At 37.6% G+C, this 22,470-nt stretch overlaps 2 protein-coding genes across 3 annotated transcripts; one reads left to right on the top strand and one right to left on the bottom strand.

The window, feature by feature from the left end:
* Window positions 1-191: 191 nt before the first annotated feature.
* Window positions 192-13,198, top strand: LOC139954169 (ankyrin repeat and BTB/POZ domain-containing protein 1-like). Of its 2 annotated transcripts, none has more exons than XM_071953868.1 (12): window positions 192-212; window positions 1,279-1,383; window positions 2,405-2,523; window positions 3,442-3,586; window positions 3,871-4,030; window positions 4,768-4,813; window positions 4,991-5,107; window positions 5,524-5,645; window positions 5,923-6,027; window positions 7,333-7,497; window positions 8,088-8,288; window positions 9,337-13,198. In XM_071953868.1, exons 2-12 carry the CDS (start codon window positions 1,313-1,315, stop codon window positions 9,541-9,543), a joined length of 1,458 nt encoding a protein of 485 aa, XP_071809969.1. In that variant the 5' UTR covers window positions 192-212; window positions 1,279-1,312; the 3' UTR covers window positions 9,544-13,198. The 2 variants fall into 2 exon arrangements, with proteins under 2 accessions (XP_071809969.1, XP_071809968.1); XM_071953867.1 differs by lacking the exon at window positions 192-212 and adding an exon at window positions 245-302.
* Window positions 13,199-13,337: 139 nt separating this feature from the next.
* LOC139954170 (monoglyceride lipase-like) lies at window positions 13,338-22,448 on the bottom strand. The gene is made up of 7 exons (XM_071953869.1): window positions 22,235-22,448; window positions 20,569-20,675; window positions 19,537-19,673; window positions 18,087-18,203; window positions 17,241-17,330; window positions 16,218-16,433; window positions 13,338-15,485 (listed from the first exon to the last, which is right to left on the bottom strand). The coding sequence occupies exons 1-7, from the start codon at window positions 22,381-22,383 to the stop codon at window positions 15,381-15,383; spliced, it is 921 nt and encodes a 306-aa protein (XP_071809970.1). The 5' UTR covers window positions 22,384-22,448; the 3' UTR covers window positions 13,338-15,380.
* Between the last annotated feature and the right edge of the window lie 22 nt (window positions 22,449-22,470).

Consider the following 22,470-nt stretch of genomic DNA (forward strand, 5'->3'; position numbering starts at 1 on the left):
AATTCTGTATGGCAGTCACTCCAAAAAATCATACAAGTTTACATGTCGTCAAACATAAGTAAAATTTGCCTTATCAGTACCAAATCTTTTTAAATTGGATCATTTTTAATTATTATTATCTTTTAAAATTGTACATGCCAGAAAAACGATTTTAAATTTGTTGACGATCATGGCTCTCCATAGTGAAGTCACTGGCATACGCCGAATCCCAGGTAAGTGGAATGACATTTTTTTGTGTGAACAATTTTCTACAAATAATCGTGATCATCAATAGTAGAATATAGAAAATTCTATTCAATAATGTTTGTATATTTCCTCTGGTTTACGTAGAACAATCAGATGTTAATGACACCGATTAATACAACATTCCCTTGATATTGCTATATTGTTGATTGTTGCTGTCAATGTGTAATGTATTGCATAATATAATATTAATAAGGGAATCAATGTTTGGTGAAGAGGTTTTCAACTAGTGGTTAAATCCCAACGAGGCCTGGTTCTTGATAGTTTTACTGAGATGAAGTCGAGGTAAATTATAAAGAACCAGGCCTCAGCGGGTTTAAACCACTAGTTAAAAACCGATTCAACACACTTTGATTCCCATTCATTCAATACCTTTTCGGTCAAAAACATCATCACTTTTTGGTCAAAAAGTAAAATAAATGCAAAAATGGTAAAGCCCTCTGCTGCCCTCGGGTATACAACTTCTTATAAGGGAATGCTGTGCGCGTCGCGCGTATCACGTGATGTGGCACAACTGTTTCAGCCGTTGCTCTTGACCAATAAAAAAACAATACAATAGGAATGAAGAAACTGTCTTATAAGCACAGGTGCAAACTCGCATGTCACGCCCATGTTCAACACTTTTTGCTGGTCATAAACAAAGGTTTATACACAGTAACACCCACGTGACGCGCTCTCCACCAATACTATTGGCAATAGGAATAGCGAAACTGTCTGAGGTATTTATGAATAACGAGTAATGCACAATTTGATATTGATAAGTGAGCACTGTCACACTCACAGTCAAAGTGCAATCACAAGTTAAGAAGTAGCGCCCCATGGTCACTTCTTGGTCATGGCTAGCTGACGAATCCTAGCCTTGACCACACAAGTGGGGCTACAGCAGTGTGTACACAAACCAGTCTATTATGGTCTAACCATCCTTTCAATAATATTACGGTTAATTTTCCTAGATTTCATGTGTCTGAAAATCATCAACATGATCAATGCGGAAACCTTCCCTTATGACCTTGAGCTTCATCACTGATCTTTTAGTTTCAGACGACTCTTTGACTAAAGTCCACAGAAGATGTCCACCTACCGAGCTGATCTGAAGGAAACCTTCCACTGCTGCAAGACCGGGGACTTGTCCAGGCTACAGTAAGTACAGACTCTCTTTGTTTACGTCTATAAGCGGCGTTGAAATCAACATGCTGGTAGGCACGCATCATGTTGTTAGTTAAAGGAACACGTTGCCTTGGATCGGTCGAGTTGGTCTTTGAAAAACGTTTGTAACCGTTTTTTATAAAATGCATATGGGTAGAAAGATGTTGTAAAAGTAGAATACAATGATCCACACAAACATGCCTCGAAATTGCGTGGTTTTCCTTTTACCTCGTCGACTAACACGTCGGCCATTTATGGGGGTCAAAATTTTGACTCCCATAAATGGCCGACGGTGATAGTTCGCACAGTAGAAGGAAAACCACGCAATTTGGAGGTAAACTTGTGTGGATCATTGTATGCTACTTTTAAAACATCTTTTCAACCATATGCATTATATATAAAACGGTTAAAAACGCTTTTGTTTTGACCAACTCGTCCGATCCAAGGCAACGTGTTCCTTTAAAGAGTGACGACTAAAGTGACATAGGTAAAAGGGGATTTGACCTGTAATATTACACCTTATCCAGATTTATGGGGGTCATATAACATCTGCGAGCAGGAATTTAACGTTTGATTTCACTGATGCCAGAGGGCACATTGTCTAACTTATTGTAATCATGCATACAGTCCCTGTGGTAAGGAATCATGGGGTTATAATCAGTGTAACTTGCTGTGCAGTGTTCTAGCCCACTCACTGTCCTATCTTGCAATAAGGTTTATCGCGAGGCAGAACCGCAATGCGTTGTGGGAAGGAATATGGGGCGGTTTCTATGCAGTTTCTATGACTCGCGCACGCAACGCCTATACCTTTGTGTAGGTTCAACAGCACCCTCTCTTGATACTTTGCTATTGGCGATAAACCTTATTCTTGTGGTCCCAATAATCTGAGAAATTAAAAATTGTAAGCGACACATCTTGTGACTATAAGGAAGTCATTGTACCCAACATTATTCATCTCGCAGGGATAAAATCATGATTAGCCAATATCTTAAACATTATTTCCTTTTCTCATCAGGTTCCTTGTCGAGACAAAAGAAGTGGATGTGAACAGCCGAGATAATTGGGACAGTACCTTGCTGTACTACGCCTGTCTTTGTGGGCAAAAGGAAGTGGTGAATTACTTGCTGGATAATGGTAAAAATAAGTTCTTCAGTATGCCTCATGATTTAAAAAATAAAAACCAACAAATTACTTTGTTGGGTTTAAAGCCCAAGTCCATTAACCATCTGATCATTACAGATTCCATACATAAATTATAGATTGCGAATTGTTTGAAAATATTTGCTGTTTAAGATAATGTTCTTATGTCAATAGTTTTTAAATTCTGATTGCTAAGTCATCAAAGTGTTGGTTTCAATCTCACTCATGAGCCTTGTGCCCTTTGAGAAACTGCTAAGACACTTTACTATAATTGCTTTTCATCACTTATGAGTAACTGGGAACCTGCGTTTGCAATAAGGTTTATTGCGATTCAGACGGCAATGCGTTGTGAGTAGGCAGATTGGGCAGTTTGCTATGCGGTGTATGTTGTCATGCACCACTCGTGCACGCATCGCCTGTATCTTTGTGTGGGTTCAACAGCGCCCTCTCTTGATGTTTTGCTATTCGCGATAAACCTTGTGGTTGGTAGAGATTGTTGATGTGAGTGACAAGCACTAGCAGCCTATGCACTCATTTAGCTGCCGGTGCTGCATACTCTCAAGGAGTTGAGGGGGTGTCAGGAGTGTTTGGGGCTTGATGAATATGGATACCAATATTGTAAGAAACTTTGAGGTGCCTATTTGGCTTGAAAAGGTGCATAATAAATACTGATAAACGTGATCATCCTTGCTATTTTAAAATTCCCTCTTGGTTCTTATGCATTTTATGAGTGGTACTGCCCCACTGCACATCAGGGTCAAATTTCATGGCTCACTGCTCGAGAGTGTGACATCCAGTCCTATGCAAAGCTTGCGTTCTCAACCAAATGACTATTTATTTTTTTAAGGCTTCTTTTATTGAACAGAAAAGCAAATGCTGCTCTTCAACTTGTATTGTTATTTATGTACAAAGGAGCCTTGTGTGAAGCCAAGACATTTGATGGGGAGCGTTGCTTGTATGGGGCCCTCACTGACGAAATCAGAGATATACTGAAAGCACGGAAGGCTGTTACAACAGGGAAAGCACGCAGGGATGGCTACCAAGAATTTCTAAGAAGGTATTAAGTTTTTGTTGGTTTTTCTATATAGTTGAACTGAAAACAAGATGAGATTCAAACACATAAAAGCATATGGGATAGTATGAAATTGCATCGTTTGAATAAAAAGTTCAAAAAGTTGTCCTTTGATAGTTAGCCAACACTTAGCCACAGCATTGAGAGCTTGTGCAGTGCTATCTGGTCACAGATCAACACTTTTAAAAATACGAATGCTATTTTTTTTAAATGGTCTTAATGTTTGAATTGGGGTAGGTCATGCCATTTCTTTGATTCATTGCATCCAGGGTTCTTGAAGGGAATTGCTATGAAGATATTTGCTTCGTGGTCCACGAGGAGACATTCCCAGCCCATCGGTGTATCCTTCACGCTAGAAGTCCCTACTTTGCTGATATGTTAGAGACAAAATGGCAGTATAAGAGCACCATTCACATCAAGCATACTGTGGTAAGTAAAATTCATACACTTCAATTCAACTCCATTTATTTTATTCTGTATGACAAGGGTGACTGAGAACGGTGTTCTTGCTGTGCATAATACCAATGGTATATAAGTTAAGCAGAAAGTTGTGAGAACAAAGGTCTTTGAGATCAGGGCTTGGACCTTGGGCTTGAGCTTGAGCTGCAGCCGATTTCACCAAACGCTAGGATTAGTCCTATCTCGAGTTAGGATGAGTAACCTGTCCTAACTTAGGACGGGTTCAATGTGTTGTAACGTCTTACTGAACTCGTCCTTAGTCCTAATATTAATCCTAAGTTAGGGAGAGTTTTGTGAAATCAATGGCTGGACTCTTTCCACTTGATTAAAGCCCGGTACGGAAAGCGTAAGTCTTCTAATAACCGACAGAGTCTTATAACCCAAGCCCAAGCTGTAGTTTCGATGATGGCTTAAAAGAAATTGATTAGAATGAGATTTAAACCTCTGACCTCGGGATGAATGTGCAGGTGCCCTACCAACTGAGCTATCTAGCCCATAAGTTGGCAGTAAGCCGTTCAACGTTAACTGATAGCAAGGGATATATCACACCCAAGCTTACAATCAAGCTCGGAAGTGGCAGCCAGGAGATCACCTTAAGAAGATGCAACTTTTCATATTACGTGACAGTTGTTTCTTAATAGAGTCAACTTTTAAAGAAGCAAAAATACAAACAAGGCACATTCTTTTTCTATCCACCATGTCCACAGGTACGACCCCAAGCATTTACAGCTATCTTGCAGTACGTCTATACAGGTAAGTTGTTCCAAAACTCACAGCAAAAGTGACTAACAGTTCAAACAGGGTTTCAAACAAACACCTTTATCTTCCTTGTTATTAACACCATAAATTAAGCCAGATGTTGTTCCTTTATATATGAGAAATAACCCAATTATCTCATCCTCTTCTTCCTCCCACCCACTCCCTCATCAGGCTACTTGGAGGTCCATTTGGATTTGTACGAAGACTGTGTAAGATTTGCCAAACAGTGCCAAATGCCTGAGCTCATTATGCAACTAGAAACCAGCCTGCGCACCATCATGCAATATGGTAGGTAGACTTACATTATTAACATGGGCAGCACTGTAGCGATAACTCTCCTTATGATGAGTACATTTATGATGTATGTTGTAACTGTACCAAATCCGTTAATCTGAATTTGTGTTACCCCGGTAGATGTAGCTAAGATCATCATGAGGTTGTAGAAAACGATTTCATTATATTGAACAAATAATAACCCATTTTTATAATGCACTTTTCACTCCCGGAGTGCGTCTCAAAGCGCTTCCAACATCATTCCCCCTGGTCACTGGGCCTTAATTCATTCCTAAACCATCTCAGCTCCTTGGTGGGGAGTATGCACAATTGTCTCGTGTATTTGTCACAGTACAGCCTGTTTGTCAGAAACAATATTGAAAGCATGTCCAGGTTAGCGCCTTTTAGTCAAGTTATATTCCTTTCATCAGTCCCTAGTAAGCCAGGCATCCATGTATCCATGGTGACGGTCGTACCACAGCAAGGCTCTACATTTTTGCAAGATCAGTTGCAATTTCTTGCAGACTTTGCAGTTCCACAGAATCTTTGTCAGGTATGTACAAGAGCATCTGTATTGGATGACTGTATGCTAGACCCATCATTGGGTTTTTTTGCCCTCAAAATGGACAAGGTCTTGGAATAGGTGAATAGACTGCATGTGCAAGTCTTGTGCGTAACAAAAACGATTATTGCATGTTTTAACATGATCTCTCCATCAATCAGTCACAGGTATTTATTCAAATACGCAGTGGATAGCTTGAACAGTCAGACAGTAGATGGACTGCCTTTTTTTCATTTTCACTTGATTGTTACCTATTGGATCTTTGCAGTTTTATGGGCCCGGTATTTTACCCTTCTGTGGTGAGGACCAGGATCAGCCACCGTTTGCTGATGTTTGTTTCTCTGTTATGGATCAGCTCTTCTTTTGCCACAAGGTAAGCAGCTGAATGAACCCTATGAACATGACGTCACTTGACTTTTGGGCGCCCACACATATACAAAGGTGTGTATTTTCCACAGTTGCGTCATCATTTTAACTCTTAGACGGTGGCATGATGACCTCAATGTAGCTGAAATGGCTGTTGCCGAAATGTTCTAGTGTTCGTACCTTTTAATTAGTCATTTTCAGAACAGTAGGGTGCTGTCTGTTAATATTATTTGGTTTTGATATGTTGGTGTGCATTTTAAAAATTGTATATGCCTTTTAACTATTGTAATGACTCAATAAAATTCAAACTCATTCAGCTGAAATGTTGACAGATATAAGTTTGACGCAGTCAATAGGGAGATTGCCAATGAGCACCAATTGTATTTACATGTAGCTCAGTTGTAAGAGCACCGACACGCAATTTTGCAGGTTCTAATCCCACCCAAGTCACTTTTTTTCACCACAAATTGTTATGTACATTGTATACACTCATTAAAGCCATTGGACCCTTTCGGTACAGCAAAAAAAAGAAAAAATGATCACAGATTTACAAATAACTTACATGGTTTACAGAAGGTAGTGGTGAAATACTTCTCTTGAAATATTATTCCATGAAATGTTTTACTTTTTGAGAAAACAGTAAAACAATATCAATTCTCGTTAACGAGAATTATGGATTTATTTTAAACACATGTCATGACACGGCAAAACGCACGGATACAAGGGTGGGTTTTCCCGTTATTTTCTCCGGACTCCGATGACCGATTGAGCCTAAATTTTCACAGGTTTGTTATTTGGTATACATGTAGAAGTTGTGATACACGAAGTGTGGGCCTTGGACAATACTGTTTACCGAAAGGGTCCAATGGCTTTAAAGCCCTTACAGAAAAACAAAAAAAAGTTCACAGAATTACAAATAATTTACAGGGTTTACAGAAGGTAACAGTGAAAGACTTCTCTTGAAATATTGTTCCATGAAATGCTTTACTTTTTGAGAAAACATTAAAACAATATCAGTTCTCAATAGCGACAATTACGGATTTATTTTAAACACATGTCATGACACGGCATAACGTGCGGAAACAAAGTGGGTTTTCCCGGTATTTTCTCCCGACTCCGATGACCGATTGAGCCCAAATTTTCATAGGTTTGTTATTCTATACATAACTTGTGATACACGAAGTGTGGGACTTGGACAATACTGTTTTACCGAAAGTGTTTAATGGCTTTAAACTTCCTGTACTTTATTTCTTGACAAATAATTGGATATAAGAAAACATACTAGTACCCTCTCTCTGTGTTGGTTATTCAGGTGTTCTTCTGTGGTCGTAGCGAGTATTTCAGAGCCTTACTCTCCGATCACTTCTCAGAGATTGCTCAAGATAATCACTACTCGTTACCCACCATCACACTTCATGACATCTCACCGCAGATCTTCGCTAAAGTTGTCTATTACATGTACACAGAGAAAGTCCAGGTAATAAACACTTCTCTATAAAAGACACCCAGCTTCTTGTCTGACCTCCCCAGACTAAAAAGTATTATTCATTTTTTTTTTTTAAGTTTTCCCATGTTTTGTACTCCCTTTTTTGAAACAAAACTAAACCTGAAACTGTGAATAATAATATTAGCCCTTTATGTAAACACCAAAGAACCAGCCGTCGATTTCACAAAGAGTTAGGACTCGTCTTATCTCGAGTAACTCTTCCTAACTTAGGATTAATCTTAAGGGGTGCTTGCTACAGTGCTGGGTTGGAACTCGTCCTAAGTCCTAAGATTAGTCTTAAGTTAGGAAGAGTTTTGTGAAATCGACGGCTGTCTCTCAGCTTATGACCTGGTCACCAAAACATGGAAGGAGGAAATGTGAAGACAGAAGCTCAGCTATAAACATGTAGTTGCTATCAACATGGGCCAGCTGATCCTCCCAACCTAATGATGGATAGCCAAGGACGGGCAAATCTCAACATGATTCCGACCTCGGTCGATTAGAGAGAGAGATTTAAAGGGAACACATGGAAGGTTTTAGGCATCTGATCATAACACCCATGTTTTACCGTTTAATTGCAGTTGACAGAAGACACAAGTTACGATGTTCTATGCATAGCCGATCTATACCTCCTACCTGGTCTGAAGCTAGTCTGTGCTAATGAGATTTACAGGCATCTAACAGCGGATAATGTCATCTCAGTGCTGAGAGTATCCAGAATGTTCAATCTAACCAAACTGGAAGATCAGTGCACCGAGTACATCGCTAAGAACTTAGACAAGGTGAGCATGGCGTCAGAAGGTTGTTAGAAAAAAAAACAGATTGCTTTCTTTGAATGTGGCTTTTGGGCATTGCATAGTGGCAACACTGATATATCTACTTTGTTGTGTACATTTGTTCTTGAGACCTTGTCTTGTTATTCATTAAAGGCAGTGGACACTATTGGTAATTACTCAAAATAATTATTAGCATAAAACCTTACATGGTAATGAGTAATGGGGAGAGGTTGATGGTATAAAACATTGTGAGAAACGGCTCCCTCTGAAGTGCAGAGTTTTCGAGAAAGAAGTTATTTTCCACGAGTTTGATTTCGAGACCTCAGATTTAGAACTTGAGGTGTCGAAATCAACCATCTAAATGCACACAACTTCGTGTGACAAGGGTGTTTTTTTCTTTCATTATTATCTCGCAATTTCGATGACGATTGAGCTCAGATTTTCACAGGTTTGTTATTGTATGCATGTATTGAGATACACCAAGAGAGAAGACTGGTCTTTGACAATTACCAATAGTGCCTTTAAACAAGAAGTCCCCTCGATCCTCTAAGCTGATTTCATACCTCCTCAGGTAGTACTTGCATTTTACAGCTGAGTCCACTCAGCTGTGAAATAATAATCTACTATGTTTACTAAAAATAATAACAGAATTTTGTATCAAATTTTATGATGCCCAAATTCCCTAACAAGGCGCTCAGTGCGCTAATTGCAGTACAAACAAAAAGAAACAGAAAAAGAAGGGGGAAAAGTTTGGTAAGTGCCTTTGACATTCCATCATGTTGCGCTTTGAGAGATTTTTGAAAGACTTAATGGCTTGTTATGTTTTAATGTATGGAAGCTGCTGCCACAGGAGGGAGAGTTATCTGTCAACTCAAAATTGATTAGATTTTAATAATTGAAGAAGATATTTGCTGCACTAAGAATGAAGGTTATAAAGATGTTAAGAGAAAACAAATTACGATCGTGACACACAAATTAGATGCCGAAAAGGTGAACATCTCGGACTTGGAAGTTGAATTTTAACCATCCAAGTGTATGTTTTAATTTCCAACAGATCATCGAGTCAGAAGAGTTTGAGAAAATAATCTTGGAGGACGCAGCGGAGATCAAAGACAGACAGGAGACGGACTCTATCATTATCATCGATGAGATCCGACACCACATCTCAAGATTAGTGCAGACGTTTAGCGAGGTGTCTGAGGCACAGCACTCATTACATATGATTGATCTACTATTACTGAGGCTTGGATTGGACTGCTAGAGGTTTGGGATAACAATCAAATAAACTCAGACAGAAAGAGTTCACTGGGGAGACTTCAAATTGTTTTGGTTTTTAAGCAAGACGGCAAACACAAAAGGGTTGAAGTCCACTTCAAGATGTGGACTACAAATTAACTATCTTTACCAGGGGCCGTTGCCACCTACTCCTGGGGCTGAAACAGGTTACCCCCTTGACAGTCAATACGGATTTTGGGTATCATTCATCAGAAGCCTGGTCGGTAGAGCACAAAGGACCTCCCCAACAAGTGTCTTGCTTAAGAACATAAGTGTCGCGACCGGGACTCGAACCCACATTCTGCTGATATACTGTGACAATGCACTCATTTTGCATCCAATATTTGGATATGCTACGACATATTTGTTCTGGTTTATGTGTACAAATTCTATGTTTACCTATTTATGCTGAATTTAATATTTTGATATATGGAAAGTTATCAAAGAATTGTAATCTAGAGTGTCCTGAAAATTATAGGAGCATCTTACTTAACTACGATAAGTAATACAAATTAATATTTTGTACATGTATATGTATATATATATATATATCAAAAACTCAGAAGTACATATAACTGAAGAACATGTAACTGTACTTTATCTTATTTACGGTTGAACGAAGAAAATTGACACCAGTGGGACTCGAATTAACGACCTCCGTATTAACGTACCGGCGCTCTACCAACTGCACTATCTAGCCCTATGTTGGCGGTCTCGACAAAATTTAAATATTTGAAAAGATTTTTATAGTTTATAGTTGGTGAGAAGTACATTTAACTTTAATTTTTTTAGTTTCTAGTTTTTAATTTGTATTTATTATATTTATGTTATTCATTTATTTGATTAGTTTTGTTCATTACAGGTATAGCTACCTGTAGCTACCTGCAGCCCTGGTGAGATATACAGTTGTTTTGGAATTCTGAATGGCAAAAAAAATCACACAAAAGTTTTCAAGTGAATGAGCTGTCTAGTTGAAGACACTGGGCACTATTGCTAATTGTCAAAGACCAGTCTTCACAGCTGGTGTATCTCAACATATGCATAAAATCACAAACCTGTGAATATTTCAGCTCAATGTGTTGTCAAGTTGCAAGATAACAATGAAAGGAAAAAAAACCTTGTCACACGCAGTTGTGTGCTTTCAGATGCTTGATTTTGAGACCTCAAATTCTCAAGCCGAGGTTTCGAAATCAAATTCGGGGAAAATTACCTTTCTCTGGAAAACTACGTCACTTCAGAGGGAGCTGTTTCTCACAATGTTTCATACTATCAACCTCTCCCCATTACTGGTTACCAAGTAAGGTTTTATGCTCATAATTATTTTGAGTATTTACATCTACCAATAGTGTCCACTGCCTTTAAGGTTTTCCCAGTCAAATATTTTAGGGAGTCCAATCGTTGTAGTTGAATCAATGAAATCACCATATTTTGCATTGTACTCAGAATACAAAACTATAACAAAATTGTCCCCATGTCAAATCAATTTATTGCTTACTCACCAGTAAAGGTAAGCCACAAAAGAATTATATCTTTTTTAAGTATAAAATGATTACCACTGCTTTTTTAAACAGCTATAATCCTATATACATGTATAGACGATGTGACCTATGTTTACATTCAAACCTCTGTTGACAAAACACTATATACGTCATGTTTCGCCGGGCACTGAGTAGCATAGTCATAGTAAGATTGCGTACACTTTCTAGCTGGCTGCCAAAACACAAAGGTTTTTCCCGGCGGTATGCACGCGAATCATGTTATGGTTTTCGTGTGACGTCAGAGGTCACATCGTCTATACAGTTAGTGATCTTGACAACACCTTAACAGTGATACAATCTTACAATTATCATAATGAATCAAAACAAACTAAAAGGCAGGATACTTGTCAAAAACGAGCATCCTCACTTGGTACATTCCAAACATATGCTTTAAATAAACCTGTGAAAATGTGGGCTCAATTGGTCACTTAAGTTGCAAGAAAATAATTGAAGGTAAAACAACACCCTTGCTGCATAGAATAGTGTGCTTTTCCGATGACTGTGAAAGGCTTCATCCCTGAAGCCATTGATCAGGGTGATGAATTAAATGGTGATGATTTTAAACTGTCAGATCTTATTAAATTAAAACTCACACATTTAAATGTTGGGCGGCCAACCATCACTTAAAAATGACACAAAATCACCTTTTTCACTGAAGCACTTCACTGGGTACTTGGGAATAATATGTACTTTCATTCAAGTAAGTTATTTTGCAGTAACTCGGAAGTAATAATAAAAATAATAATAACAAATTCTCATATAGCGCATTTCACAATAACCGTATCATGATTAGTGCCCTCGTCATTGGGCCATTAACATCCCTTTAATGTTTCTCAGCTCCCTTGTCCCTGAGCTGCCTGTAAGGCGCTTGTGGCTTTTTCATTCACAATATCAACCTCTACCCTCGCAGGTACCCATTTATACCCCTGGGTGAAGAGAAGCAATTATAGTAAAGTATCTTGCTCAAGGACACAAGTGTCACGACCGGGATTCGAACCCACACTCCGGTGAAAACGCACCGGAACTTGAATTCGATGCTCTAAACCACCCATCCATGACACTCTACTTTTTTTAAAAATTCATTTGCATATTATGTTATCTTTATTTGCGCAAAAACATTTATTTCATCTGCTTTTTAAATGAACTTTTGATGTATTTTGTGAACCGACTTTCAAACAAATTAGTGATTTATTTAACAAAATGTGTTTTGTATTCTTTGCAATATTTTCCTTATGAAGTCGAAAAATAAACAGATCCAATTGAATTTTAATAAGAGGTGTATTTGTTTTTGTTTACAAAAATATTGTCTTGTTTACAAAAGTATATTCCAGTTGAATGAAATTTCAATGAACAAATGTACAGCAATTGTACATCAGTATACAAACTGCTTGTCACATAAAGATTTATAACAACATAAATATACATACATAGATTTGTTACATTATTCAACACTTTCCTGAATAGACCATATTGAATAACCCCCTTTTTGCTATGAAAGTCGCCATCTTGAAGGGCAAACCGTGTGCGCGCCCAAACGCGTACATCAATGAAGCACGTAGCATTCCCAGTTTGATTTCTACGGCACATGCATGCACATACGCCATGTTGTAGGGCAGATATTTGAACGGTGACGTCATACTCAATACAACATAATAAGTTATACATACAAAGATCCTGGGGTCACACAACCTGGGCTCAATTTCATGCTTACCGCCGAATTCTGCGCTTAGGATCACCATTCTCTGCAAACATGCTAGTGCAAAATTTTGCGCTAGCTGTGCAAGTGCAGAATGCCTAGTAGTGTAAAGTAGGTACACGCATAACCCAAATTGCCTGCTAACCCATGAAATACAACTGACATAAGTGTGGCATTCCCTGCTTCCGCAAGCGCCGATTCTTTGCTTACGGTAATAAGCAAAGCTTTGAATCTGGGCCCTGAGGTATGATTTCAGTTTGTTACATTTTTCAGATTTAGCCAAACCCTGTTCACCAAATATTGCAAAAGCTTCACTTTCCAAAGATACTGAATAAATTGCCTTGTTCGGGCTAACGATGTGCAAAAGCACATCGCCAGAGCATTACTATTTGTGTTGAAAACAAAACCTGATAGCATTAATGATTGTTCCATTAGTCCTGTAATGTGTCAGTACACTTTTTCAATACCCCTTCCCTCCCCCTTAAAGTGTACATGAAAAATTGTGGGTTTTTTGTACAAATTATTCTAAAGAGAGATACTTGAATGTGAATTGCATGCAAACCCTGTTTATTGCAAGCACACTATCAGATAAAAGAGCATCCCGCTCCCAAGACACTCATTATATTATTTTCTACAGGTATTCAGATCTATGCTTGGAATGATAAGACCCTTTATAAGAAAATATTAAAGCCAAGTTAATATTTTAGGAAAGACCAACAAACAAAATATACAAATAAGACTGAGGTTATTATTACTATTTTGTGCATTTTTTTAGAAAGTGAAAATATACACTAATATACATTTGATAAAAATGGTATCTAATACCTTATTAGTAGAATACTTCTATAACTTTATACTTCCATAACTTGGATTGCAATTCGATGTGGCACTTAGGTTTCCACAATAAAGAATTCAAACCTTTGCACGAAGTTAATAATACAAAATAACTTTTTAGATATCTCTTTATATACTTTCTTACCCAGTCAGTTTCCCTTTTGGTTTTTCACTTGATAATAAACATGATAGTCAATAACCTTTTGACAAACATGCCTCTTTGTGCTATAAAAATGCTTTAGTTTGTAATAAATACTTTGAGTTTTGTGCTTGTGTAATACAGAAACATACAAAAATAAAAGTTGCAAAAATAGCTGCCCTTTTGACCATTGAAAAGTCTTTCTTTAAGACTAGACTCCGCTCTGATTGAAACGTAAGACCATTAACTATTTTGTTCGTTCGTACCATAGACCCTTTTACTTAGTTGACAAGCAGCTTGCAACTGCTAAGTCTATTTTTCGCAAGTAATATTTTCGCAATGTATATATATAGTAAGTTGAGTGAAACTCCTCTGGGTGGTACAGTTATTAATTTCAGCTCTTTGCTTAACATAAAGAATAGGTAAATAATTTGAGCAATGTCAACTTTTACCAACGGATGACAATTTGCTATATACCATCTTTATTCCCTGATAAAAGTATTGCTTTAAAAGTACACCATACAAATTGCAACAAACGTTACCGGCACAGTTTCTCAGAAAACTTTCCACTGGCACAAAATAATATAAGACAAACTTTAGTAGTAACCCTACAGGTACAACCAAACATGTAAAGAACTCTTTTGGAAACATCACTGATCTAAAGTATATAAAGTTAAATGACTCGGTGCCCCATTAGCACACGCCCAAAGCAGTCGCTTTCGGGGGCCAAATGGAATCATTTGTCAAGCTTTCTTTTCAAAGGATAAGAGACTAGGAGATCGATATGCTGCGTTACCCATGGGAAACGAGGCTGCCATGTGTGCTGTGGGAACGAGGCTACCCTGCAGTGTGTTTAATTTTATCACAATAAAAATGCCACATGTATAAATAAATCAAGTACTGGTAAACAACTTTACTGTTGGTACAGTTGTTTATTTCAGAGAGCATTACCAACAGCTGAGGTGCGATCAATTCCCAAAACTCAAGAATCAAATCACATGTAGTACAGTATACATATTTCTTTTTAGAGAGTTCATTTATGACACAAATTCACATTGCAATTTACAGACCAGTTTAAGAACTCACTCCGCAGCAGTGCAGTTTATAACGATCCTTTAAGTAGTAGTCACAGCTTATTTTCTATACCTTTCGCCCAGGTAGTAGTTAAAAAGCAGGACAGTTCTTTTCAAAACAGAGAAGTCTTCTGAACAATCGATAAATCTACTCTGCGGTAGTAGAATATATAGCAAGACAGTTCTATTCAGAACAAACTCTCCTGGCATGAAGATATATACATGGTGTTACCACAAACCAAATGTATAATTTACAGATCCCTGAGTGTTTAAGCGGATGTGGGTTTCTAAGTTTTACAGTTATCAAGGGACTATGCGGTGGACAGTCCCTTATAAGTGTCCGTTCCCATCACCACATGTTAATAGTTGCATGATTTAAATGCATAGGTCCTTTGTACAAATTGACTAAATAATTTGGTCTTCTCCACATACTACCGGCCATTTCAATGAAGTTATAATCACATGGTCAATGCCAGGTTAGTCACTTTACCAGTTTACCATTAGTTGACAGGCCATATGGTACCTATCTTATGATGAGTTGTTTCATGCTGGCAGTCTTTCAAGGATCCAGTCTACTAATTCCTTGATGACTTTCTGCCCATCATCTCCAGGCTCCTTGTCAAGTTCATGGTAGTGACCTTCATAGACCTGAGGAAAATGGTGATACCATGGTTTATAATAAGAATAATGACATTATACAGAAAGGTTTGCGGTAACACCATGTAATGACTATCTCTAATGAGTTGGGGTGGTTCTTCTTTCTCCAGAAGACGATCAGAGCATACTGATCGAAACGTCGAGTTGAAACCAACAGTTCTTTTCAGAACCACCCCAACTCATTAGAGATAGTCATTACATGGTGTTACTGCAAACCTTTCTATATCGTATTTCCACCATGTAAAGTTTCAAATCCTACTTAATAATGACATTAACAGTGATAATATTTAATAGACCGATTGCCCTACCAACATTGCGTGACCTGAGACGGGTATTACACATCAACAAACACGGCGTACTGCATATCAACGTGCGTTAAAAAGCACATGATTTTTGTTGCATTTGTTTGTTTAATCGAGGCTTTTCTTTCTCAAAATCACTGAAGAATATTCTGGAGTTTGAGACCTTGAGACCTTGCCGGTGGCTGAACAATGCCAGTAATGGGTCAACACAGTTCCACCAACTAGGAAATTCTTCGAGAATGTTCACAAGATGTAAACATTGGTAGTGCAATCAGTCTATCATACTGAAAACAGTAGACCAAATATGATGTACAATAATAAATAAAAATTATAAAACTGTAATTATAACTATAATGGTAACAAACAAACAAAACATAATATGGCCCTATAAGCATTAATAATAAATGAGTTGTACACTCACAGTGAATTTCTTGTCATTACTTGGAGACTTCTCGTACATAAGCTTTGACCCTGATATTTCGGCAAGGACGTCTTTGTCACCGTGCTGTAGGAGGAACGGCCACTTAGCGTCGGCCAGTCCTGCCTCCACACGTCCCATCGCCGCAATCGTCTGCGTCCCAAAGCGAGCCTTGACTGCCCCATGATAGACCAAGGGATCCTCATCATAATCCTTGACCTGCGACATTAAATATTTTGTGAAAGACTTACTATTGGATTGATGTGATTTGAATTTGACAAAATGTCATTGACAGAACATAACTCGTGATAGGCACATACATGTAATGAGGTTAATTATATTGATGATAATTCTGTTGTAACTAGCCATATATGCAAGTTAGATTTGAAATGTCTGGGCCCAGTTTCATAGAGCTGCTAAGCACAAAAAATTTGCTTAGCATGAAATTTCTTCCTTGATAAAAACAGGATTACAAACCAAATTTCTTTTTGTTGCATAATGCTTGTTACTGGTATTCAGCTGTTGTTTGCTTATCCCGAAAATCCAGTGGAAATTTGCGGTTGGTAATCCTGTTTTTATCAAGAAAGAAATTTCACGCTTAGCAAATTTTTGTGCTTAGCAGCTCTATGAAATTGGGCCCTGGTACAATGACTTGCTTAGTCACAATGTACGGTAACCATTTTAATTCCTTAGACATGGTAGACTACAGAGACAGTTGAGTTGCTATGTAAAATGGTTCCGAGCATAGCAACCTCCAGAAGAGCGAACCCTGGTACTGTTGTGCCATACGCCTCTCTTAGTATTTATGCATGAGGCACGTCACAATGCTTACTCAAAACGAGGCGATGGGCGCAGCCACTGCAAGTGATGGGGAACGTGTGCCCATAGCCTCATTTTGGGTAAGAATTATGACGTCATGCATAAGTATTAAGAGAGGCGTATACACATTCATTCAGAATTGTGTATAGGTGTTCACCGTCTTATTGCAAGTGTTAAATGCATTTTTTAATTTGTAGGCCTACTTACTACTTCAGGGTCCCTGCTCATCATGTGTGCCTCCAGTTTCCCCATAGCTGCTCCAGGGAATAGTCCAGCTAGAGCCTTAGCCATAAAGAGCTACAATCAACAACATTTAAACTCATTGGATTATTAATGACATTTACAGAACCCCCAAAAAACAATAATTACCAGCATGTACTGACATTACGTGCGTCCGGGCAGCAAAAAACAACCCCTTCTTAATAATAGTGAATGATAACTAGGTACTTCAGATAACTATCACTTTAATTGCCATGGGACACATTATCACTAAAACTCTTTATTTGAAGGGGATGGTTATTTAGTTTTCTTCTGAATGGTATTTATTGACGTATCAGGTTATGAATTTAATAAATTTAATAATTTAATACGCCTAACAAGAGCAAATAATAACGAAGTTAATGACAAAGTAACGAGCATTAATGTTCTTAAAATTAAAAACAATTTTTGGGGTTGAACAAAGAATTGACTGGAGTGGGATTCGAACCAACGACCTCCGGATTAACCTGCCGGCGCTCTACCAACTGAGCAATCTAGCCCTATATTGGCAGTGTCCTTATTTTGTCAATATCTTTGTAAAACCTTACTTAAATTGTGAACTCTTGACCTTTAACCTACCTTAAATAGAGCATTAATGTTCTTAAAATTAAAATCCTTACTTATATGGTGAACTCTTGACCTTTAACCTAACTTAAATGGAGCATTAATGTTCTTAAAATTAAAAACCTTACTTAAATGGTGAACTCTTGACCTTTAACCTACCTTAAATGTAGCATTAATGTTCTTTAAATTAAAAACCTTACTTAACTGGTGAACTCTTGACCTTTAACCTACCTTAAATGGGGTCACCACTTGTGGGTTAGTCTTGATAGCAGGAGACATTAAGATTACACCAGTATTGGTAAATAAAGACGGTCTCTCATATGCCAGCAATATGCCAATAGTTCCACCCTGTCAGTAAGAATCATCAAATATTGTTAAAAAATTATTTCTCACGAATTCATCTAAGAATATGTTTAACAATTTATGTACAAAGTTCATGTAGACTATTTTAAAGTCCTTTTTTAAGTACACAAGAGATTAAAAAGCCAAAATATACACAATAATGTAAAACACCATAAAGTGGCTGAAATATGTAACATAGGCCTAAGCAATAAAAACTTTACTTCATATAAAGTGTACAATTACCTAAACTACATGAAGAAGTCAAGTAATTAAACATTGAAGCAAACTAAACTAAAAGTTAGTTCGTAGTAGGCCTAAACAAGAAAAATAAATATTGAAACCACCAAAACAAAGCATTGAAAAATATATTAAATTAAAACAGAACGATTTACAAATTGTTCAAATACATGAAGTACCAAAAACCTGCAAACAACAATGAAATACAAGAAGAAAACAAAATATTGAAACCACCAAAACGAAGCATTGAAAAAGATATGAAATTAAAACAGAACGATTTACAATTGTTCAAACACATGAAGTACCAAAAACCTGCAAACCACAATCAAATACAATTTATAAGCACCAAGTGAAAAATCCATATGGTTTTACCATTAAAATCGATGTAGGTTAAGCACTGTATACTCAGTACATTCCCCGTCCTACTCTAAGATGGCAAAGGTAGTGGGTTCAAATCCACCCAAGAAGTATACCTGTGTGGTGTTTCTTTTCATCACAGGACTTGGGAAAGTACTGAGTGAACAGTGACTTACACACATCAGTGGAAGGGTAAAAACCAAATAATATTAATTATCCCTGATGCCAGTTTAACAATTGAGGTTTAAAATCGCCTGCATACATACACTGACATAGAAAAAAAATCATGAGAGGCACTTCAAAAAGTACACACACAATGATAACTTAAGTGGAAAATAAATGCTACAAAACATACCGCACAGAGGACAATACAAAGACAACAAAGATAATAATAAATGAACATTTTGTAAAGCGCCTTACGAAAAACCTCAAAGCACTTTACACAAATATAAAATCAGCTACATATTAAAATACAAAGAGAAAACACTCATAAACTCTTACAATCACACAAGTTTTCAAGACCTATTACTTTTTGGGGAGAAAATCGCACAAAACCTATTGAGCATAACTCTAGTTGATGTTTAAAAACTGATGATTAAATAAGACTGTTAAAAGTTAAACAGTACAGTTGTATGGACAAGTTATTACAAGGAGGAAGTTGGTAATTTGGTCCAAAGTCTAATTACCTTTTTGTTTGTTTGTACATTATTTTTAAGTTTTAAGAGATAACATTTAACAAACTTACCATTGAGTGTCCCATCATAAACAACGGAACATCTTTGTGTTTATCTCTCATTAGGTCAATGTGTTGATTACAATCTCGGACAAAGTATTGGAAGTCCTTGACATCTGCTCTGGGTCCTTCACTCTGCCCGTGACCAACTGAAAAGGAAACAATAGGAACTCAGTTGTGGACACATGATAAATGGGCTGGAGGGAAGTGTTATGGATTCATTAGATTGAGACTCAACAAAGGAAAGAGGCAACGACTACGTGACTTGATTAAGAACTCTTTGGGTCATGTTCAGTCTACTGTAAGTAATGCTCTAGTACATGAGTTCCATTATACATTGTATGCTGTCAATAGAGGGCAGTATATAAGATGAGTGGTACACTCTGAACAGGAGTTAGGGGCTGGTTTGACCACAAGAAGATGGAAACACAAAGGACAAATCATGTTTCTACACAGAACTTTCTATACTCACACAGTTATAACTGAAACAGAAACAATAGGAATTCAGATGAGCTGATTCTATTCCGACAACTGTTCTTTCATTTCCTATAATATCTGGAAATATATTTATTCAGTGTATCTGTAGAACTTGACATTAGACATCCATCAGTGCACGCGCCAATAAGCAGAATTATTCCGTTTTATGATAAGGATAAGAAACTCCAAATACATGTAGCAACAAAAAAAACATGGTAGAACGATTCTTGGCCCAATTCATGAAGCTGTTTTGAGCATAAAATAGTGCTTTAGAAGCAAAAATTTAGTGGGGCACCAGTCACAGTGCACACTTTATAATGTTAAAACTAAGATTGGGCAAAGATCTCCCCTGCAGCTACATCATGTACCTGGAAAACTTCTTACAAATATTTAAACAACACATTGGCCAATGCTTTCCTAAAATGTAACATCACCTGCAACTTGAGGTAACTTTTATTGTACGAAAGTGATCATTTATCAACAAAACAGAAGCAAGTTAGAACTGGACAACTTATACAACTTTGACTTTCAAAAATGTGAATCTAGAAAAGGGTCATAGAGACTTACTGTGATCGTGAGCAAACACAAAGATTCCATTGTCTGTACACTCTTTGGCAATCTTGGCATATCTCTCGCAATGTTCACCCATGCCATGCACAATGTGCAGCATGGCCCTGAATGAGAACGATCAAAACATCAAGAAATCAAAATTACAACAAAATTATACTTTAATATAATACTAATAGAGCAAAGAGAATTAACATAATGAGAGAGACCATGGAGAGACAGAGAGGTCAGAAAGCAGACAAAAAGCAAGGGGGGTAATTAACAATGAATAGTGACACATGAAGGGGTTGGAGGGAAGTGTTATAATGGGTTCATTAGATTGAGACTCAAAGGTAAGAGGCAATGACTACTTGACTTGTTTAAGAACTCTTTGAGTCATAGTAATTGCTTTGTATACATGAATTGCTTTATACATTATCAATAGAGGGCGGTATATAAGATGAGTGGTATACTCTCAACAGGATGGGGCTGGTTTGACTACAAGAAGATGGAAACACAGAGGACAATATCAAGGGTGGGAAGAGGGAAAACAAAAGATTAATTAGTGAATGAATGAGGCAGGCTAAAAATGGGAAAATCTGTAGGGAAAAGGATAAGGCAAAGACAAAGGTTTGGTAAAATGTTTCTACACAGAATTTCCTAATCACACTGTTTTTAGAGTGTACTCCCATAAAAAAAAATTAATATTTCTTACATTACACACTAACCAAAGCTTCATGCACCAACTAAGAAAATAGCTCAATAATTATTTCTTCTTTGAGTAGTTGCGACACAAAACCCTCCTCCCGACGGCCGCAAGGCCGGAGGGAGGAGGGTTACGTTATTGCAACTATTCTTTGAGATGCTTCAATACTCAACACAATTGAAAGAAACTTAAAATATCATAATGGATCAGGACCTACTACCAGTGTTTTGCTGACCCCTAAATCTTGTTTCTTTTTATTCATTTTGGGGCATTCAGCTTACACCAGGTGGCGCGCGCGTTCTTCTAAAAACTTTTAAAGGCTCCGAGCCTTAATAGTTTCTAGAAGTAGTGCGCGCGGATAGCTTCGTCTGCATTCGCGGTAACACTATAGAAATCGAATAAAATACAGAATGCTGAAGATTACGGTATTTATTTACTCACTGTCGTGACTTTTGTACGGTTATATTAATGTAGCCTGTACTTACTACTTCACATGTCATGATCATGATTGTTGTAGTACATGTAGTACGAAAGTTGTTGGAATTGTACTTTGAACTTTTTGAATTTTACACTGATTATAAAAAAGTGATTGACTGTTCAGATACCCTTCATTCAGTTTAATAATCATACACTACGGGTCACTACAGCCACACGATTACGATTATCGCAACTGATTACAAAAACAATGCTACAAACAACAACAATCATATCATACAATACAATGTAATTCCTTTAGAATTGGAGACTGACATGACTGATCTCGAGTTGGAGTGAGTTAGACCATATAGTCCTTACTCTATGGTTAGACTGTGGTGAAAGCGTTATCACTCAGCTTCGAAATCAGTGATACGCCTAGCCCCACCTGTGCGTGGACAACTCTGAGAATCAGGGGATTCAGATCAAACAAATAGTTGACCACACACAGTTGGGGCTGATTACGCCACATTACGCCCACAAAAGTTTGTGTTATCTCTGTCTTACCTTATCTGGGTTCCTTCTGACGGCTCCCAGTATTTAGTGTAGATGTGCTGCCCATCTTTGTTGATAAAATGTGTCAAACTTGAGTAAGCAACTCCCTGTGGACTTTGTCTTTCTGAGATTTCGGATGCACTTTCGTTTGGAGAAGCCATCTTCCCACACGCCTTCAATTCACAGCCTAGCCCCGATTGCCGGCCAGCCCCAAAAGTTGCTGTTAGCGCAAAATTTCAAAGAACCTC

Source organism: Asterias amurensis, chromosome 2 (assembly GCF_032118995.1).
Source record: "Asterias amurensis chromosome 2, ASM3211899v1".
Classification (NCBI taxonomy): Eukaryota; Metazoa; Echinodermata; class Asteroidea; order Forcipulatida; family Asteriidae; genus Asterias; species Asterias amurensis.

What these genes read in the sequence shown, in the direction of transcription:
- LOC139954170 (XM_071953869.1), bottom strand. Translation starts at nt 22,383, where the DNA reads ATGGCTTCTCCAAACGAAAGTGCATCCGAAATCTCAGAAAGACAAAGT. An exon ending in TCAGAAGGAACCCAGATAAG is followed by an intron (nt 20,676 to 22,234) that starts GTAAGACAGAGA and finishes GTTCTCATTCAG; the next exon opens with GGCCATGCTGCACATTGTGC. An exon ending in TGTGTTTGCTCACGATCACA is followed by an intron (nt 19,674 to 20,568) that starts GTAAGTCTCTAT and finishes TTTCCTTTTCAG; the next exon opens with TTGGTCACGGGCAGAGTGAA.
- LOC139954169 (XM_071953868.1), top strand. Translation starts at nt 1,313, where the DNA reads ATGTCCACCTACCGAGCTGATCTGAAGGAAACCTTCCACTGCTGCAAG. An exon ending in TTCCACAGAATCTTTGTCAG is followed by an intron (nt 5,646 to 5,922) that starts GTATGTACAAGA and finishes GGATCTTTGCAG; the next exon opens with TTTTATGGGCCCGGTATTTT. An exon ending in TCGCTAAGAACTTAGACAAG is followed by an intron (nt 8,289 to 9,336) that starts GTGAGCATGGCG and finishes AATTTCCAACAG; the next exon opens with ATCATCGAGTCAGAAGAGTT.